Source organism: Vulpes lagopus, chromosome 19, assembly GCF_018345385.1.
Source record: "Vulpes lagopus strain Blue_001 chromosome 19, ASM1834538v1, whole genome shotgun sequence".
NCBI lineage: Eukaryota > Metazoa > Chordata > Mammalia > Carnivora > Canidae > Vulpes > Vulpes lagopus.
In genome coordinates this window covers 3,878,016-3,898,640 of record NC_054842.1, presented here as the reverse complement: position 1 = coordinate 3,898,640, position 20,625 = coordinate 3,878,016, and the positions used below count along the sequence as shown (strand labels likewise).

Here is a 20,625-nt window from a genome sequence, read left to right as displayed (position 1 = left end):
GGTGGTGGGTGCGCAAGATCTTCTGATTTATCCCAAAGTGTGTTAAAAGTCAAGTTTCATTGGCTTAACTGCAAAACATCATGAGGGCCAAGGCAGTGGGAAAATATTCATTTTATTTCTTAAGTTTTTGACTTAAAGATACCAAGACCTTATTCTTGAATGACTTATTTTATTTTAAAGATTTTATTTATTTATTCATGACAGACACAGAGAGAGAGAGGCAGAGACACAGGCAGAGGGACAAGCAGGCTCCATGCAGGGAGCCGGATGTGGGACTCCATCCCAGGTCTCCAGGATCACACCCGGGCCAAAGGTGGCACTAAACTACTGGGCCACCGGGGCTGCCCTCTTGAATTCAAGACTTAGTAAGAGGGCACACTTGTGCAGAAGACCGGGAGATGGAGAACGAACAATGGAAACACACAAAGGAAGATTCCACGACAGAGTTCCTGATGGAGATGGTAGACACTAATATTTTTTGTCCAAGACTTAAAACTTAGGAAAGATGCATGATGCCATGTTAGCTGGAAGTAATGGCGTCCACCCGATTTCAAATTCACATTTTAAATGCCTGTCTGCAACCAGCAAGGAGCCAGGCGTGCTGCTTGCTACAAGGATTTGGCTTTACTGGCTCAAATTTTTTACTCTACCCAAAGATAGGGCAAAAGCCCACTGTCCAATCATGTTTGCTGAAAATACTGCAGTCTGAGTGTAGACAAACTTCCCCTGACATTGCTAGAAGTTGTCATATCTGACAATTTCGGGATCACCACACATCTTTCAAACACTTCTTTTCTGAGGATGGTCTAACTGCTGGGGCCCTTAAATACAAACTCATTCTTTGGGTAGAGTCCTGGCCTGGTCATTTGTGTGTACAAGTCCATCATTGGCTGCATACTGGTAACCTTGAAGAAGTTAAGAATTTCCTTAACTCCAGTATTGTAGGCCAGGCCCTGCATTCTGACCACTGTGCCAGGCTGTGGAGGGACACCGCTAAGATTAGCTGTAGGGAAGTAGCCAAGACTAGTGGGCAAACCTGGGGAGCTGGGATAGCACGCAGTGTAGTTCATGAATAGCTGGGTGCCCGCTGGGTAGTACGCGGTGGAGGGCTGTAGCGCCCAAAGATTCAAAAGCACGGAGGGCTGATAAATGGCAGCTTCCATAGGAATGACTGCTGCAGGAGCTGGAAATGAGGAGGGAGGAAACAGGCATGGTAACTTACATGGCCGTGGGGATAGCCATTTCGATTTAAAGTGCCCCCCTTTAATACAAAGTTCATCTCAGCTGAACACTGAAAGACTTCAACATATCTGTCCTTCATGGTTTTTTTAATGACACTTCTGTGCAGCCATAAATGCTCTGTCTGCAAACTTCATCTGGATAAAGGCATCTCCTGATGGGCGGCCCTGGTGATTCAATACCATGTGCACCCCATGCGTTCAAATACCTGTAGAAAACTCCCCAGGAAGTCCAGGATGTCCTCAATGGTGGCCACATAGGGAAGGCCACAAAGGCATATACAGTCTCTTAAAATTCATAGGGGGCACGAATTGCTTAGGTAATATTGGAATAACGGGGGGCGGGGGTTGGAAGTGGAATAAGAGGGGCCAAAGAGAATCGGTTCAGCACTTGCTGGATTTTAGCTGCTGTGCTCCTGAAGAGTTCAATGTATCTTTTACCCAACAAGTCTTGTGCTTCCTCAATGCATTCTGTGCATATTCCTCACAGGCAAAGAGGACAAAGGCACCCCCTGTTGGCCTACCATCTGGATAGGTAACAAAGAGGATGTCTTCCTTCCCCCCAGTGATGGGGCAATGCTGTCCAAAGAAGGCCACCACGTCATCTGCTGTGGCCGTAAACAGGAGCCCCGCATGCAAACAATGACTTGATTTTCCTTGGAGAGAAATTGGGCTACCTCATTAGATGTACCACCAGCAATTTTTTTAAAAAAGATTTTATTTATTTATTCATGAGAGACACAGAGAGAGAGAGAGGCAGAGACACAGGCAGAGGAAGAAGCAGGCTCCATGCAGGAAGCCTGATGTGGGACTCGATCCCAGGACTCCAGGAGCATGCCCTGGGCCAAAGGCAGGCACCAAACCGCTGAGCCACCCAGGGATCCACTACCACCAGCAATTTTTTTTCCATGTTATCCATGTTTAATATTTATTTATTTATATATATAAATTTATTTTATATTGGTGTTCAATTTGCCAACATATAGAATAACACCCAGTGCTCATCCCATCAAGTGCCCCCCTCAGTGCCCATTACCCAGTCATCCCCACCCCCCGCCCACCTCCCCTTCCATCACCCCTAGTTTGTTTCCCAGAGTTAGGAATCTCTCATGTTCTGTCTCCCTCCCTGATATTTCCCACTCATTTTTTCTCCTTTCCCCTTTATTCCCTTTCACTATTTTTTATATTTCCCAAATGAATGAGACCATATAATGTTTGTCCTTCTCCGATTGACTTATTTCACTCAACATAATACCCTCCAGTTCCATCCACGTCAAAGCAAATGGTGGGTATTTGTTGTTTCTAATGGCTAATATTCCTACCACCAGCAATTTATTTATTTATTTTTATTAATTTATTTATTTATGATAGTCACAGAGAGAGAGAGAGAGAGAGAGGGGCAGAGACACAGGCAGAGGGAGAAGCAGGCTCCATGCACCGGGAGCCCGATGTGGGATTCGATCCCCGGTCTCCAGGATCGCGCCCTGGGCCAAAGGCAGGCGCCAAACCGCTGCGCCACCCAGGGATCCCACCACCAGCAATTTAAAGAAAATCTTCACCTGTTGCTTTGTAAACTTCAATGTACCGGGTCCCCATGTGATATTTGTGCCTCTGTAATGCTAGGTCCCTGTGTTCCTCACTTACAAACCTCACCAGAGCTTCTCCGTTCCTTTGACCCTGGGCATTCAGACAAAGTGCTGCACCTCCCTTGGCAATACTGAGTCCTTTGAAGAATCTTGCAATATCTTGATCTGAAGACTGCTACAGTAGACCTCGCGCCCAGACAATGGTGTTGTTATCAATAAATTCCATCTTGCTGCAAGTGCCACTTTAAAATTTGTAATTTACTCTCTCTGGATCTGAAAACATGTGATTATAAGGCTCTGAAATCATTGCTAAAATTATATTCCCCAAATCTTCAACCTGAAAGGCTCCATACCGGGAGACCAAACTATTCTTCTCAAAGTTTAAACACTCTGTCATTGCTGCAACATCCAGTTTATCAATGTCAGGCGAGCCAGGGCAACACTTCTTGAATTCTTTTTGAAGGTCAAAAAAGGAATAGAAGCATTCAGGCAATAATACATTCTTCTTGGAAGCCTCAGGATGCAGGATTTGCCGGACATGAAGCTGTCCGTCAGTACAGAGACAGAAGGAGGTTCCAACCCCAATATTCAGTTTGTTGCTTACTGACTGGTTAAACTGTCGGAGGGCTTGGTCCAGCTGCGGGGAGGAGGACAGACTTTCTGCATTGATCTTGGTCTCATCTTTATAGTCCTCCATCAGCTCCAACTGATCCGGTCTGACTAGTACTTTGTGCAATTGTCCCACCTACTTTTTGGCCAGATCCACGACTTTTCATAAGAGCAGGATCAGCTCTTTCTCATCCGAGCCCAGCTTGGCCCCGGTGGCCCCAGCAGTGATCCCAAAAAGCACCACCAAGTAATCTGGAGATGCCTTGATGATAGGTGGGGAGGGGGAGAGGGGGGTTGGGAAACGGTGAGGTGGTCCTATTGGTCACTCTGCCATCTTCTGTGGTCACCTTGTTTTGTTCTTCTTTCCCCCCCTCCCTGGTCTCCTCAACTCTCTCCTACCCCCAAACCCATCCCCTTTTCAGATCCCCTCCTCCCCTAGTTTCCTACCATTACATACATACACACTACTCCTAAACATTCTGTGTCATTAAATTTGTATTTAAGAAATGGAGTGAGCTTAGGCCCTCCCTGAGAGTCTCATTGTTTCTATTCAAAATATTTTGCTTTGGTTCATTTCAGATTCATGCATTTAAAAAAATGCTTGGCTATGCTCAAATCCGTAGATAATCCATAGACTAGTTTATACTGTCTATACTGTCCAACTTGTTATCTAATGGTTGTAGGGGAAGTTGTTTTTCTGTTTAAAAATCTGACCAAGGACTCTAATGGCCTACATCATTCAACAGGATCTCTTGGAATAACCACTAAAGATTTTTAAATTTAATTAGCCTACCGGCCTCATTTATATCTTGTTATGTCCAGGTTTCTCTTGGGCAGATAGAGTCAGAAGGCCAAATATTGATCATAGTTTTCTTAACAGTGAAGTAATGAGTAATGATTGTCCTAAATAAACTTAGTGTATCACTTAGGTACTGGAAATTCATTTCTCAATGTTATATGTGCACTAAGAAGTAATTGCTTTTATTGGTCACCTATGATAACCAAGCATTGTAATGCATGTGCTATCTCTAATCCTTATAAGAACTCTATAGTCAGGTTGCAAATGAGAACATATTCACTTTTTTCTATGTAGGTTATGCAAATTACCCAAGGTCATACAGCTAGCTTGTCAAAACTGTATATTTGATTCTCAAATCTCTACTCTTACCTTTTATAAACCCTGTAAGCATTTCTTCTTATTAAATTAGGATTATGTTCTAGAAAGTCAGACTCTAATGTTGACAGTCTATGTCCAGATGTGAGAAGGAAACCATAAGTAACCTCATGAACACCTTGTAACTGTAATAGCTTAAGTCACTGTGCTGTAATTATGTATTGATGGGTCTATCCCTTTCTCTGGAGAATAAGTTTCCAGGGGGTCTTACCATCCTCTTTATCACCAGTGTCTAGTACAGCCCCAATTCCATGCCTGCCACATAAGAGGTACTCAATAAACGTCTGGTAAAAGAATGAGTGAGGTACTTTCCATGGTATTGGGGACACTCCGTTTCCCATGGTCCACCTGGATGAACACCTGCTCATCTTTCTTGATTCATTACCAGCAACATCGCCTTTGTGAAGTCCTCTTTGTAACTTAGTCCAGTCTTTCCACTGATGACTCTCTCCTTTGTGCTTCCACTGTAGCCTGAACAGTTGTCTCTAAGTAATTATGGCTCTTTAATGCAACAATTATTTGGCAGATCTATCTCTCCCACTAGTCTGAGGACAGTCTATGCCTTTTCTGTGTTGTTATCTCTGCTGCCTTGAGAAGTACCGGGTTCATAGTAGTTTCTCAATCTATGTTTAATGATGTTATGTGTATGATGTTAATCATAAAGAGCAATCTGTTGTTAACTCATCAAAGGATCCCAAGAAGAGTGCACGGCAAGTGTTATGGGAATGCTCTCAGTATAATAAGGAACTTGCCAGGGGATTACATGGGTCTCTTCTTAGCATCTTCTCTTTAGGGCAATGACCATGGCCTTTTATGTCTCCCTATCTCTGGTAGCTAATACAGTGCCTAGCACAGTAGGCATTTAATTAACCTTTGATGAATGGAAGGATGAATGAATGAGCTTCAAAAGCAATAGATACCAGCAAATGTAAAATTTCAAGTGTGATGGATCTGAAGCAGTCTCACAAATCATCTACCACCAGCCTGAAGCCACATAATCAAAAAATCACTGCACAATGTAGCATTTACATGCAGGCTGCCTTTAGGGCTATGGAGGTTGTGGGCTGGTCCTGAATAAACACAGGCTGCACTGAAGAGCCATTGTGGGCACTAGTAGTTCTTTCAAGTTCCTCTGGGGTCTGAAGTTGATTTGTAGCTGAAGCCAAGTCCCTGCCAAGCCCCTCTTTTTTTTTTTTTTGCAATTGAATTATTAACTAAAAGAAAATCATCCAGAGTAGCTGTTAGCAGTGGGCTGCTGGTGCTAGAGAATTTTTATTTTGTTTACTCAGAGTGCTTGCACCTAATCTAATGAAAGGTAGGAATGAACCCGCAGAAAGCAATTCAGAAGCCTTGGCCCTAGAGGAAGGCAGGCTTTGGACTTGACAGGAAGGCCATTCGGGCCAGCCGAGGAGTGGGGCTGCAGTACTACCCCTTAGAATAAGGCTTACTTCTGGGGACATGTCACAAGTTACTGCTGTGCTGGCTTGTCATGGGCCCCTGGTGGCGGGGGGTGGGGGGGCTGTGCTCCAATCTCCCAAATATCTCCAAAAGTCCCTGGTTTGAGTCCTGAAGCTTTCATGGAACACTTTGATCCTTGTTGAAATACAGATGCTACTAAGAGGGACGACTTTGGAAAGGAGTCAGCAGAACTGAGTTTAAATTTGACTTTTGCAACTTAATATCCATCATGGAGACATAACTTTGCATCTCTGGTCTCAGTTTCTTTACCTATAAAATGGAGGTATTAATGCTACCTCACATTTAGGGTTTTTGAAATTGGAATTACTTGATAAATCACAAATCTTTCTACACATAAAATGACTACCCATAATAATTTCTACATGCATGGTACCTTAGCATATTGCCTTGCTCTGTAAACCACTTAAGGGCAAAGGCTGTGTCTTCCTTTACATCTGCAGCTTCCAGCTCAGTACATGGCACAGAATAGGTGCCCAATAAAAGGTAGGTGAATTGAGCAAGGACAACTTGCGGCAACAGGAAGGATAAGTACACTCCAGTCTTTTACCATGTCTAATGTCAAGATCCTTACTTCCTTTAAGATAACAGAGGAACTACTGAACTACATCCTTTTGCTCTGGGAAAACAGAGTACACCCTACTCAATTTCCAGTGCAACTCTCAGCCATTAAACAAGATGACTGCTAATCTGGGAACTGTTCATTCCTAGATCTCCTTTAGATAATAGAGTCCTGTTGTACCCATTAATATAAATGTCGTTGTCAAGCTATGCACCCAAATCTTTAATTCCAGAAGAATGGTCATCATATACATGAAACATGGTGACAAGACAGGGAAAATCTGGCCTAATGGTGTGACATGTTAAATATCTCTAGTCTTAGACCATATGTTGATTTTGGCTTTTTACCGAAGTTTAGCAAAGACATACATATTTTGACACTACCTTCAAGAAATAGCGTTGATAGAAGGGCCCAAGATGCCTGGCCATCAGAAAACTAGATACCCCTCATAGACTGTCATCAAACCTATTGTTAGGTTAATTATTCTGTTGCTCACCATTTGTTGCTCTATAAGCCCCCAAAATGGAGAGGTGCCTGCTAAGCAGAATTCCATTATTTTATTTGGGTCCAATGCCTCTTTCCTTATACATAGTTGTTCTTTGTGTTTAGAATGCTTCCTGTTGGGCAGCCCCGGTGGCGCAGTGGTTTAGCACCGCCTGCAGCCTGGGGTGTGATCCTGGAGACCCGGGATCGAGTCCCATGTTGGGTTCCCTGCATGGAGCCTGCTTCTCCCTCTGCCTGTGTCTCTGCCTCTGTGTGTGTGTGTGTGTGTGTGTCTCATGAATAAATAAATAAATTTTAAAAAAAAGAATGCTTCCTGTTGGCCAAGCTGGGGGCTCTACCTCCACGCTTCCAAAAGTTGTCAAGCTTGGGACCAAATGTGGGCCCTAATGGAAAGAGTCTGCATAGGGTTGTTTTGGTCCTGTCATGCAAGGCTATCTGGTAAGGCAAAGATACTTCAAAAGGAAGACAGAGGTTTCTGTAAACATCCAAAGACTGAGAAAAGAGCTGTAAGAGATCCCAAAACAGATACATCCACAGGGACATGGGAACCCAAATAGGTGGAAACTTAATGCCAAGCAAAGCTGTGCATTTTTTTAAGTGTCTAGTGCCAATTTCTTAAAAAAACAAACCTGTATTTGTAAATGTAAGTGGTGGTGGGACTTTACTTTAAAGTGGAAAATAAGCCATGGACCCACTGGGAGTTGAGGGACAGGGATGAATATCTTCATTAAATAATGTTCAAAGGAATAGTGGGAGGTAAAAATAAACATGTGCGTTCATCACAATCCACATATTACCTTTGTTCAAAATACCAACTCATCTACTTTAAATATTTTTTATTCATTCTGGAGCTTCAGTTTACTGTCTAAAGATATGTATCAAGCTTTGTGCAAATATTTTCTTTCTAATATGTATTGGAACATAAAACCACTCATTGCTGAGTTAATCAGCAATAATTAGGTTAAGTCATCCATAAATAACAGTATAGACTTTTTTTTTAAAAGTAGGCTCCATGCCCAATGCGGGGCTTGAACTCACAACTTTGAAATCAAGAGTCACATGCTCTACTGACCAAGCCTGCCAGGCATCACTACAGGAAAATACACAAGACAATTTTCCAGGCACTTAGCTAGAATTGACTTGGACCCAGACAGGTAGTCAGCAAAAGGAGGCAGATTAATTTTGTTTCTCTTTTGTTTACTACAGTGGATAGCAGAGAAACAAAAGGGTTCTGCCACTTGGAAATACTGTGACTGTGAGCAATATGCTTAACTTCGTTCATCCATTCACTCATTCATTCACTCATTCAATAAATAAGTGATGGGGAAACAAGAAGTCAAGAAGCAGTCTCAAGGGACCTGTGAGTTGGAGAAAGTTGTTAGCCAAAGTCTAGGGATGAAGCTGGACTGGGATCAAGAGAGGGTAGCCAGAGCCCATAGGAGATGCTATATAGGCATATAGCCCCACCAGACATTGAATTAATGTCTGATTAAACCCTGCAGAAAAACATCCCTGCCCTGAGAAGACTTGCATAATCTGCATTGTGGATTGCTAGTCACGTCCTGTTTACTTTCTACTATGCCATCATAAAAAGGTGGCCAACCTTGCTTTAATTTATTAAAAAGGGTAGGAATAGTCTTGGAAGAATAATTAAAAGCCCACTGTTTTTTCATTATATTATATATTGATAGCATATTTTCTTGTCCACTGACTTTTAATAGGGCCCTGCAAATAGTCTGTGTATGAGTAAATGAAAAAATAAAAGAATTGTTCTGTAGCTATTTGGACTTGGTTTTTAAGGAACTTCATTCATCTGAAAAATTAAAAAAAAAACAACACTCAACTTCAGCTTCCAGGTCCCACAAAAATGCACAATGTGTGCCTACAGAAGCCAAAGAGAAAAATGGATGGAAAGAATGACTCCATATTCAGAGGAAGATTCTGTTCTCAGTGAACAGATTATATGGCTTGACTGGCTGGTGATATTGACCAAATTACTGAGAAAAAATGGAGGAATAGGATCTTTTGAAATGCTACAGAGTAAAAGTTTTTTTTTTTTTTTTTCAGAGTAAAAGTTACTATAAACACTGTGTTAGGGGTGCCTTGGCTGGCTCAATTGGTGGAGCATGCACCAATTTTTTTTTCCTATATTTAAGATCTACTTATTATTTATTTTTACAAGTAGCAAAGTCCTTCCATTTTTTTCCAGCTTAATATACATGGATATAAAAAGCTATTGATTTCACGCTGCCTCCCACCCCAACCCGAGTGGGGTACAGGAAGTTGTGAGCTCAGAACAGCCTCCTGACACCAAGGTGGTTTCCTCTTTACCTCAGACTTAACTCTGCGCTCTAATCAGTCATCCTCTTGCTGATTTCTTTTCAGTTTAAGAAAATCTATGAGTTTGTGAGCATCGTCCCCAGTAGACAGGTCTACAAAGTCCTTGGGAAGTCGGTAACTCAGATAGGGACTGGGTTGAACTGTTACTTCACTTTTATTTTATTTTATTTATTTATTTATTTATTTATTTATTTATTTATTTATTTATTTATTCGATGCCTTTATTGATTCTAGGCAACTGGCCCAGATAGACCGATTTTAGTACAAGTTCCTTTACCCACAATACACGTGAAACAGCACCATTCTCGAAGTCAACCTTTTACAGTTATTAAACTTCACTTAAGGAGCTTGAGGGCAGTGTTGAAAGGGGCCAGGTTCTCACATGCCCTCATCCACTTCTGCACATTGGCTGGCACTGTCACGTTGCAGCCTCCCGTCTGCTGGAGCACAGACCATAACACATCTGCCACAGTGAGTTCATTCCCAACAAGCCAGGGGCTCTTCCCAAGAGCAGAGTTCATGAAGCGGAACACAGCAGCTTTTTCTTTACTGCTTCCCTCTTTCAGCTGAAAGATAGCTATATCTACCCAGATATCTATGAGGGTCAAATTTATAGCATTCTGCTTCTGGCCAAACAGAGAGAACAAAAAACGTGCAATGTTCCCTTCTCCTTCGATGGGACACATTGTTTGGACACTGAACTTCATCTGAGTCTTCAGCACATTTTTCCAAATCAGAGTAAAACCCAGCTGATATTCTTGACGGGGCTGGTTTTTAGTCTGCTCGCCAAAGCACTTGAGGAGGTTTTCTGGTACGCTCTTGACTGCAGAGTGTGTGTGCGCCTCATTCCCTCCATTCCAGGGCTTCAGACCTCTGCCTGGTGTGGCTCCGTCCTTTGTCCCCTTTGCCAAACCCTCTTCAAGGGAGGACGGTAAGAGGACTGGGTTAGCTGAGTCGCTCCTCCCAGCAGGGTGGATGGAGAAGGGGGTGCTGATTAAGATACACTCCCCCTGAGAAGGGGAAGGGGGAGTGTGAGACTTCCCTTTCATGTTCAAGTGAAAATAAATCATGTACCCTGCAGCCCTTTCCCCTTTGCTTTCTTCTGGCTTGGGCAAAGGGCATCACAGGTGAATGTGAAGTCATTCAGTATCACCTCCTATCTGCTCTTTCCTTCCCCATTCTCTGCCCCACTCCCACTCCCAAGCTTCCAAGCATGGGGCTGGGACATGCACTGAGTGTTGCACTTTTATTCACTGCAGGAACTGTGGGGAGGCCTGGGACCTGCAAATGATCTACAAGTCAGTGAAGCTGCCGGAGCTCAAAGTCCACAGCATGCTTCTAGAGACACCCCGAGGGAGAGTCCAGGCCAAGAAGTGGTCCCGTATGCCCTTTCCCGTGCCTGACTTCGACTACCTGCAGCAGTGTGCCCAGAACCTGGTAGACCTCTCCCTGGACTGAGCACCTCGTCACTGCAGTGCCCACCTCAGGCTGCAGGGGGCGGGACAATCCACAGCAGCCACCACCTTGGGGGGGCAGGGCCAAGTCCCTCCTGCCTGAGTCACCAGTTGGGGCACCATGCTGACCAGCCACAGAGGAAACCAGGGCGTCCAGGCTGGCTCAGACTGTCATGCTGCGGAAGCACCTCGAGGGCCACAGCTTAGCCCCAGAGCTCCCCTCACACCACATTCAAAGACACTAGATGGAGGTGGGGGGTGGGGGGTATTGGGAGGGAAACTGAGGCAGGATGCTGGCCACGCTCTACTAGCAACTACCAAATTTCCCTTGACCCCTTGACATTCCTTCCTTAATAAGGCCACTTCTGTTTTTTGAGGCTCCTCATAAATTGAAAATAGTGGAAAATTGGTAGAGAGAAGGTATGGTGGGGCGCCTGGGTGGCTCAGCGGTTGAGTGTGTGCATTGGGATCAGATCATGATCCCGGGGTCCTGGCATTGAGTCCCACATCGGGCTCCTGCAGGGAGCCTGCTTCTCCTTCTACCTATGTATTTGCCTCTCTCTCTGTGTCTCTCATGAATAAATAAAATCTTTAAAAAAAGATTTGGTATCATGATTGTAAATTCAACCCCCACAATGGGTGTAGAGATTACTTTTAAAAAATTAACACACTATGCTAAAAATAATCCCAAATGCCAAAGAAGTTGTCTGGCAAAGTGACACTCTCTTACCTAAAGGTTTTCTGTTCTTACTCCAAAATGCCTTTTTAACCAACATAACACTCATGTTTCAAATGTTTGATTATGCAACTCAAAACAAATTCATTCACATAATAAGAAAATCAAAATGTTATATAAAATCCAAAGTACCCTTGGGCTACTAACCATATAAAAAAGCAAACCCTTACCCTAACCCTACCTATCCATCATTCTGAGTTTGGTGGTATTATTCAAAAAAGAATGAGGAAGAACTGTATGTTCTAATATAGGAGCCCAAGACATAATTGTTGAGAAAACAAATCTGATTGCACATTACGATATCATTCATGTAAAAAACTGAAATACATTCTAGACAATAATAATACCTATGCCTATTTATTTGGGGTGATGTTAACACTGATTGTTTGGTTAAGGTTATTAGAAGTGAAAATTCCCTTAAATATTTCCTGTTCATGTCTCAGAGATAGAAACAAAAATAGATATCAGAGGCATAAATATAGATAGGTAGGTATGTTATAGATAAAGAACTTCTGGTAATGGTGAAATAAATTAGATAAGTCTCTTTCTGAAAGTAGGGACAATTTAAAAATTTGCATAAAATTTGGTAATGTCTACTTAAAGGCATCAAATGGCTAATAATAGCAAATAATTAAATTGAATAAATAAACTGAGAAGGGACAACTCTTTCTTACCAATACCACCTTAACCAAATGATCAATGTTAATATCACCCCAAATAAGACTTCCAGACATGTGTACTCTCTTGTGCCATGCACTGAGGAGGAATAATAGCCTCTGTTATATTCTTCCCCCAAATCTGTGGCCTTAATCTAATCATAAGAAAGTATCAGACAAACACAAATCAAGGAATGTTCTGAAAAACACCTGATCAGTACCCTTCAAAAGGTATTAAGGTTATAAGGGGCACCTGAGTGGCTTAGTCGTTTGGGTGACCAACTCTTGGTTTTGGCTCAGGTCATGATCTCCACGTCAGGAGGTCCAGCCCCACCTAAGGCTCTGTGCTTGGCAGGGAGTCTGCTTCCCCTGCTATCTCTGCCTCCCTCTCATCCCACCCCACTCCCCATAGGTACTTGCACTCACGCAAGTCTTTCCCTCTGAAATAAAATCTGAAAGACTAGAGAGGACTGAGGAACTGACACTGACAATGCAGAACAACTAAATTCAATGTCAGTTCCTGGATTTGATGCTGGAACAGAAAAAAGACATTAATGGAAAACTGGTGAAATCTGAATAAAGTTGCAATTCAGTTAATAGTATGGTAGAGGTAATAATTTCTTAGTTTTGCTAATTGCACCATGGTTATGTAAGATGGCAGCATTATTAAAGGGAAAGATAACAACTCTGTCCTATCTTTGCAACCCTTCAATAAGTCTAAAAATCATTTCAAAATAAAACATTTCTGATGTTTTATTAATTTATTAATGATTTCTTAAATCATTATGCAATATGAAGTCAGCTGTGAGAAAAAAACTAAAAAAGATTTTGAATATACAACACATATTTTCAAAATATGAAAATGCAAACACATATCTGTTGGAATTTGTAAAAATCCAAATAGATGGGTTGAATAAAAGATTGGACGTGGCCAGAGAGTAATTAGAGAACTAAACATCAAACTGAGAATATCTCTTGGCACACAGCACAATAAGATAAAAGGTAGAAAATAGAATGGGAGAAAGACAAATCATTTATAGACTCCTATGGAGACTAGACTGAGAAGTCCCACTATGTGTGTAATAGGAATCCCAGAAAGAGATGATGGAGAGTGACATCTGAACTGTGTTGGAATAGGAGTTTCTATTATCTTCCCCCAAAGAACATAAATTCGGCTATCAGCCACAGATGAGAGTGCCTCTATGGATGTCCAGGAGTCCAGCACTGCTGGAGAAAAAAAAAGTTAATGCATTGAAGAGGTAAGAGGAACAGCTTCACTTTACCTGTATCACTCACACCTACCCCAAGGTGGCACAGCTCAGTGCCAAGAGAAACCTGCTCAGCCGGTGATTTCTCCCATGGCACAGAGTGAGAACATGTGAGTGAGCACTTGGCTTTCTCAGCTTATGGGAGGCTGCTAAAGAGATCCATTCCTTTCTTGCTCCTTCTGGAATACAGAGGTGTGCTCCACAACTTGGTGGGGTGGGGTGGGGTGGGGAACAAGGAAGGGCTAGCAGAACAACAGCCAGGGCACTCCACAGCATCAAAGAGACACAGATCCTCCTGGCTGCTTTGTGGACTCCACTAGGAAGCCTCCCCACAAATTGCTGGGGATGACTTGCTTGTGGATCCCCCCAACTGGCCTGTGGGTATCCTCCCTTTCCCCTACCCCCATCTCCATGTACCTCCCCCCTCCACACCATCACCCCATGGCTATCTCTCTATGTGCACCCCTGAGGGCGGTGAGCATAAGGCTTTTGCAAATGGCTAGTGAGCAGGTGCAGAAAGCCAGCCAAATCATTTTTGCATTCTGTGATGAAAGCTTGATTATCATTAGTGATTTATTACTTTGCTGGAATTGATGTGCTAATATTAATATTGAGGATTTTCACATCAATGTGTGTGAGATTGCCTTCTGTTTAGTTGTTATTGTTTTGCTGTCTATACATGTCTAATTTTTGTGACAAGATTATTCCAAAGTCACAAAATTAGTTTTCCATGTTTTCTGCACTCTGGAATCTTTCATGTAAGAGCATTTTTCTGTTCCCTAAAGTTTTTACAAAACTTGTTTGCAACATTGTTTGATACATTTGGGAAGTTTCCCAGAGCTTTCCATTTCTCATGTGATTAGTTGTCTTTTTATGTTTTCTACAGTTCCTTTACTTTTTGTTTTTGACATACAATTTATTTTTGAAATTTACAACTTTATAGAAAAATGACTATTTTCATCTGAGTTTTCAAATTTATTGGTGCAAAATTATTCTTAGTATTATGTATTGTTTTTCCCATACAATGTCCTTAATGTTTTTACATGTACCTTCTCCCTTTTTGACTTGATCAGTATTATCAGGAGTTATCTGTTTTACTAATCTTCTCAAAAACCACATTCTGGTTCTATTCAACTCTATTTATCTCACTGTGATAAATTTCTGCTTTTATAGTTTTTTTTTCAAATTAATAGGCATTTTTTAGAGCTGATTTAGATTTACAGAAAAATTAAGGGTTGCCTGGGCGGCTCAGTCAGCTAAGCATCTGACTTGATTTCAGCTCAGGCCATGATCTCAGGGTTGTGGGTTTGATCCCCATATCTGGCTCTAAGCTGGGCATGGAGCCTGCTTGGGATCCTCTCTCCCTTTCCTTCTACTCCCATCACCCCTCTCCCTCAAGAAAGAAAGAAAGAAAGAAAGAAAGAAAGAAAGAAAGAAAGAAAGAAAGAAAGAAAGAAAAAGTTGAACAGACAGTACAGAGTTTGCATATATCCTGTCTGCCCCCACCGGACTCCATGCTATCCCCTCAGTTTCCATTATTAACATCCTGTGTTACTGTGGTACATTTGTTATGCCTGGTGACCCAATACATTATTAGCTAAAGTCTGTAGTTTACATTAGAGTTCAGTCTTGTTTTTTTTTTTTTTTAAAGTAGGCTCCATGCCCAGTGTGGAGCCCTATGCAAGGCTTGAACTCACAACCCTGAGATGAAGACCTGAGCTGAGATCAAAAGTCCCATGCTTAGTGGACTGAGCCACCCAGGTGCCCCAAGCCTTTTTTTTTTAATGGATGTATAGTTGACACACAATGTTACATTAGTTTCAGGTGTGCAACATAGAGATTAGACACATCTGTGCTATTCTTGCCACAAGTGTGGCTACTGTCTCTCATCATACAATGCTATTACAGTGTCTGTTGATGGAGAAATGGATAAGCACAAAGTGGTATATCCATTCAGTGGAATGTTACTTGGCCATAAAAAGGAATGAAGTACTGATACATGGTACAACTTGGATGAATCTTGAAAATGTATCAAATTGAAGAAGCTAGTCACAAGAACCCATTTACATATAAATACATTCATACTTTTAGGCTAGGAAAATCTATATACATCACACAATGGAGCATTATTTGGTCTTTAAAAAGAAGGTAATCTTTGAGTACCTGGGTGGCTTAGTCAGCTGAGACATCCAACTCTTGATTTCATCTCAGAGTCATGAAATTGAGTCCTGTGTTGGGCTCAGTGTGTAGTCTGCTTGGGATTGTCTCCCTCTGCCCCTTCCCCCATTCTGCTCTCTGTCTCTGTCTCTATATAAATAAACAAGTAGATCTTAACAAATAAAAAATAAATAAAAAGAAGGAAATATTGCCGTTTATGAAAATGTGGATTAACCTGGAGGGCACTGTGCTAATAAAAAGAAACCAGATGCAGAAAAACAAATACTGTATGATCTCACTTGTATGTGGAATACATAAATAGTCAAACATATAAAGGCAGAAAGTAGAATGATGGTTAGCAGGGGCTGGGGGTAGAGGGAAATGGAGAGATGTTGGTCAAGGGGTACAAGGTTTCAGTTTTTCAAGATGAATAAGTTCTGGAGATCTAATGTACAACAATGTGATTATAGTTAACAGTAATATATACTTAAAATTTGCTAAGAGGGAAGATCTTACGTGTTCTCAACATACACATACACACACACAGAAAAGAAAATGGTAGCTACGTGAGGTGATGCATATGTTAATTTACTTGACTGTGATGATTCCTTCACAGTGTATACATGTACCAAATCTTAAAGTTGTACATCTTAAATATATTTTATGTTTACACAATACAATACATCAATAAAGTACAAGCAAAAAGTAAAGGGGATTCAAAGGGAAAAGTTCAGGACCAAGAGAGATAAAGAGAGATATTTCATATTGACACAAAGATAAATTAACCAAGAATATATTAAAGTTAAGAATGTGTACCAGCCTACAAAAGAGCTTAAAAAATCTTTTTTTGAGATACATTCACATACCATGCATTTCACTAATTTAAACTATACAAGTAAATGGTTTTTAGTATAATCACAGATGTGTGCAACTATCACCACTTTTTTAGAACATTTTCATCACTTCAAAATGAAACCTCATACCCTTTGGGTATCATCTTTTTTTTAAGATTTTATTTATTTATTCATGAGACACATACACACACAGAGGCAAAGACACAGGCAGAGGGAGGAGAGCAGGCTCCACAAAGGGAGACTGACGTGGGACTCGATCCTGGGTCTCCAGGATAATGCCCTGGACTGAAGGCAGCGCTAAACCACTGAGCCACCAGGGCTGCCCTGGGTATCATCTTTGTACTGTGCACATTCCTCCTCTAGTTCTAAACAACAAACATACTCACCATCTCTATAGATTCTCTCCCTCTCCATAGGGCTTTCTGGTGTTGATTGTTGAAGGTTGCAATTGTCCATTTCCAAACTACTTTTTTTGTATGCTCACTGAAGCTTCTGTTCTGTTATCTCAGCAGTCAGCTAGGGAACAGAATATATTTCCTTAAATGCCTGGAGACAAAATGAAAAAAGAAACAAACAAACCCTTGGTCTTTACATACTGGCTCTGGGCTAGCGTACTCCTTCAATCCTAAGCCAAGCTGACTACAACTCTACCTTAACCTTCACTTCCTACTTAAGTGGCACCCAAAGATCAGCCAGAGATGAAAGGTCCTTTCAGGCCTTTTCTGAGTATGTGTCTGCCCCCAGGGAATGCACATTGCATTCCAGATCCTCAGTGTACATAGTAGTCCTTCACTGCTCTTGTTCCTTTAAGAATCTTCCTCCTCAGCCTCCTCATACCCTGCTTTTGGGCCTGTCTGCTATTTGCCTCATCCTTAATTCCTTGCCCTAGGCAGCAATGGATAGCATATATCTTTAATGCTTCCATCAGGTGCCACTCAGAAAGCCACTCTAACCTGAGGCAGGCAAAATAAAGTTCAGTCTCTGCTATGGTCCCTCAAGGAGCCACTAGACAAGTCAAATGCATGACTACAATTTTTGAGAATAAGGCCCATATTGCTTTCCCTGGTGCCAATACATTGTGCCAGGGATGGGCCATTGTCCACAAGGCTGCTGTTGATTTGGGGAATAAAGGATGGTAGGCAGGTAAGCAAAAACCACACAATGTCTCCTACCAAAACTCAGTTGCATCTTTCCTCATTAAGCACTCACTGGTTGACACAGGTATTTGACTAGGTTCCAGAGTTCTAAAAAAGTTGATTGTGTCTGTTTATGCTAGCAGAATTCTTGCTGGGAAGACCAGTTTTGCAACTGGTCCCATTCTTGGAGCTCTCTATTTTATTAATTCCATGTCACTTCTCTTGCAAGCATTTTGGAAAACAGTTTGGCACTATGTGGTAAATCTAAAGATACAAACCAGGAATTCTATTGCTTGTTATTTACCACAGATCAGTGATTCGACTGGGGCAATTTTGCTTCTCCAGTAACATATAGAAATGCCCAGAGACATTTTTGGTTTTCACAACTGAAGCCATGACACTAGCAGCTGGTGGGTAAAGTGATGGATGCTGCTAAGCACCCTACAAAATATAGAATACTTCCCCCTTGCCCTGTTCCCCCACCACCTACAACAAAATTCTCTGTCCCTAAATATCAAAATTTCCATGAAACCCTCATCTAGAGAAATGAGTACTCACATGCACAAGAAGAATGCTCACAACTGCATTGTTTTATAATGATGCAAACAACCCAAATGCCCATCAGCAGTGGAATGGATATATTCTTGTGTATACATTCAATGGAATACTTTATAAAAATGAAAATTAATGAATTATAAAAATTATATTAAAAAGAGCAAAAGTGGTTTTAATAATTATCAACGTAGTTGTCACTTGGAAAAGGTGGGGTTAATATTGGGAAAGGACACATGAATTCTTCAGGGTTTTTGGCAATGTTCTATTTCTTGAACTAGGTAGTATTTACATAGGTATTCACTTTTTAAAAACTGTACATTTATATTTTACTATTTACATGTCTATTTCATATTAAAATAGATAAAACTTGTCAGTAGCTTTTCTTCTATCACACTCCTGTTTGACAAGACATTTTCTTTTTTTTTTTTTTTAAGATTTTATTTATGTATTTGACACAGAGAGAGAGAGCACAAACAGGTGGAGTGGCAGGCAGAGGGAGAGGGAGAAGCAGGCTCCTCACAGAGCAGGGAGCCCAATGTGGGGCTTAACCCCAGGACCCTGGGATCATGACCTGAGCTGAAGGCAGACACCTAACTGATTGAGCCACCAGTCGCCCAACAGGTCATATTCTTATATTTGTGTCTTCAGATTGACCATCCAGGCTGAGAACATATGTTCTTTTATTCAATCAATCATCAGTATTGAACATCCCACTATAACCAGGAACTGTTCTAAACAGTAGGAATGCAGAGAGGGAACAAGATAGATAACTTGCATTCTAGGGTGAAGAGGCAGGCAGTAATTAATATATCAAAAAATTGTAAAAGATAATTTCAAGGGGTATTAGGCATTTGAAAACAGGACAGTTATAAGAGAAGTCATAAAGACTGTGGTGAGAAAGAGTAACTGGGGTGAGATATTTCAAATTGAATGATCAGTGAAGGCAACATTTGAGGAGATAAGTGGCCTATTTCAAGTGAAGAAATGGGCAGTATGAAGCTCTGGAAGAAAGGCATTCTAAAAAAAGGAAGCAGTTGTTGTGGAGGCTCTTAAGTAGGAAAGTGTTCAACAGGTATGAGGAACCTCAGGAAATACAGCATGGTTAGTGTGTAGTGGATGAGGGAAGAGACGTGGGAGATGAAGTTAGTGCGGCAGACGAGACCTCTGTCCGGGGGAGTCTGGGTCTTCTTCCTAAGTGCCACAAGAAGCCACTGAAATACTGCTGTTGTGTAGACTATAGGAGAGAAGACAGGTGGCATGGAGACTAACTTAGGCAAGAGATAATGGTGACTGTGAGGTGGAGACGGTGACAAAAGGATAGATTCGGGATTTATTTAACGAATAATGTAGGATATGGGGATAGGAGAGACTCAAGGATGATTCCTAGGTTTTTGTCCTGAACCAGCAAAGAGAAAGTGGGAACTTTTGCTGCGATGAGGAAAACTGGAGAGTGAGTATAACGTTTAAATAAAAATGGGATTTGATTTTAGGGAGCCTGGGTTGCTCGGTCGTTGAATGTCTGCCTTCGGCCTAGGTTGTGATCCCGGGGGCTCGAGATCGAGTCGTGCATCGGGTTCCCCGCAAGGAAGCCTGCTTCTCCCTCTGCCTATGTCACTGTTTCTCTCTGTGTCTCTCATAAATAAATAAATAAATAAATAAATAAATAAATAAATAAATAAATAAAATCTTAAAAAAAATCAAAAGTCTTATTTGGGCTACGTTACGTCTGAGATACCTGTCAGACATTCCAAGGGAGATGTCAGGTCGGCTGTGGATCAAGTCTCTACAGGTTCAATGGGCTGGATTTGAGGACATTTAAGTTCCCTTCAACCAACACCTTGCCAACTGATTTAACCAATTGGAACACACACACACACACACACACACGATGCTCTTCCATGGACTGGCAGGCAAAGACAGTCTTTAATTGTGAGGTCATCAAAGCGCGCATGGTTTGCTTCCGTTAAGACAAGGTACTACGACATCCGCCTCGCTGAGAGCCGACCAATCACCAGCCGCGGTTACCTGCGGGCATTTCGTGCGGCTTTATTCTTCTTAACTCTCGCTGCGGTTGGTTTGAAACCTCTCTAATGGCCACGTATTACCTTGTAATCTGTTTCCTAAATAAAGTAAACCCACCAAGGCCCGTTTTTCGGCTGAGCAGCCCGCGGCTGGGTCACCCGCAGGTGAGGGACGTCGAGGAGACCGGGGCGAGGCGACGAAGTCCGCAGACCGCGTGCGCCGGAGGAGGCCCCGCCCAGCAACCGGCAGCGGCCCCGCCCCGGCGTCACGTGCTCGCCGCCGCCAATGGCCGGCTCGG

The 20,625-nt window shown here is 42.0% G+C and overlaps 1 protein-coding gene and 1 pseudogene across 1 annotated transcript; both read right to left on the bottom strand.

The window, feature by feature from the left end:
• Positions 1 to 822: 822 nt before the first annotated feature.
• On the bottom strand, positions 823 to 5,001 carry LOC121479039 (annotated as a pseudogene).
• A 4,794-nt stretch (positions 5,002 to 9,795) lies between these two features.
• LOC121479038 (aminoacyl tRNA synthase complex-interacting multifunctional protein 2-like) lies at positions 9,796 to 10,538 on the bottom strand. The gene has a single exon (XM_041734548.1). The coding sequence runs from the start codon at positions 10,536 to 10,538 to the stop codon at positions 9,825 to 9,827; it is 714 nt and encodes a 237-aa protein (XP_041590482.1). The 3' UTR covers positions 9,796 to 9,824.
• Positions 10,539 to 20,625: the final 10,087 nt, after the last annotated feature.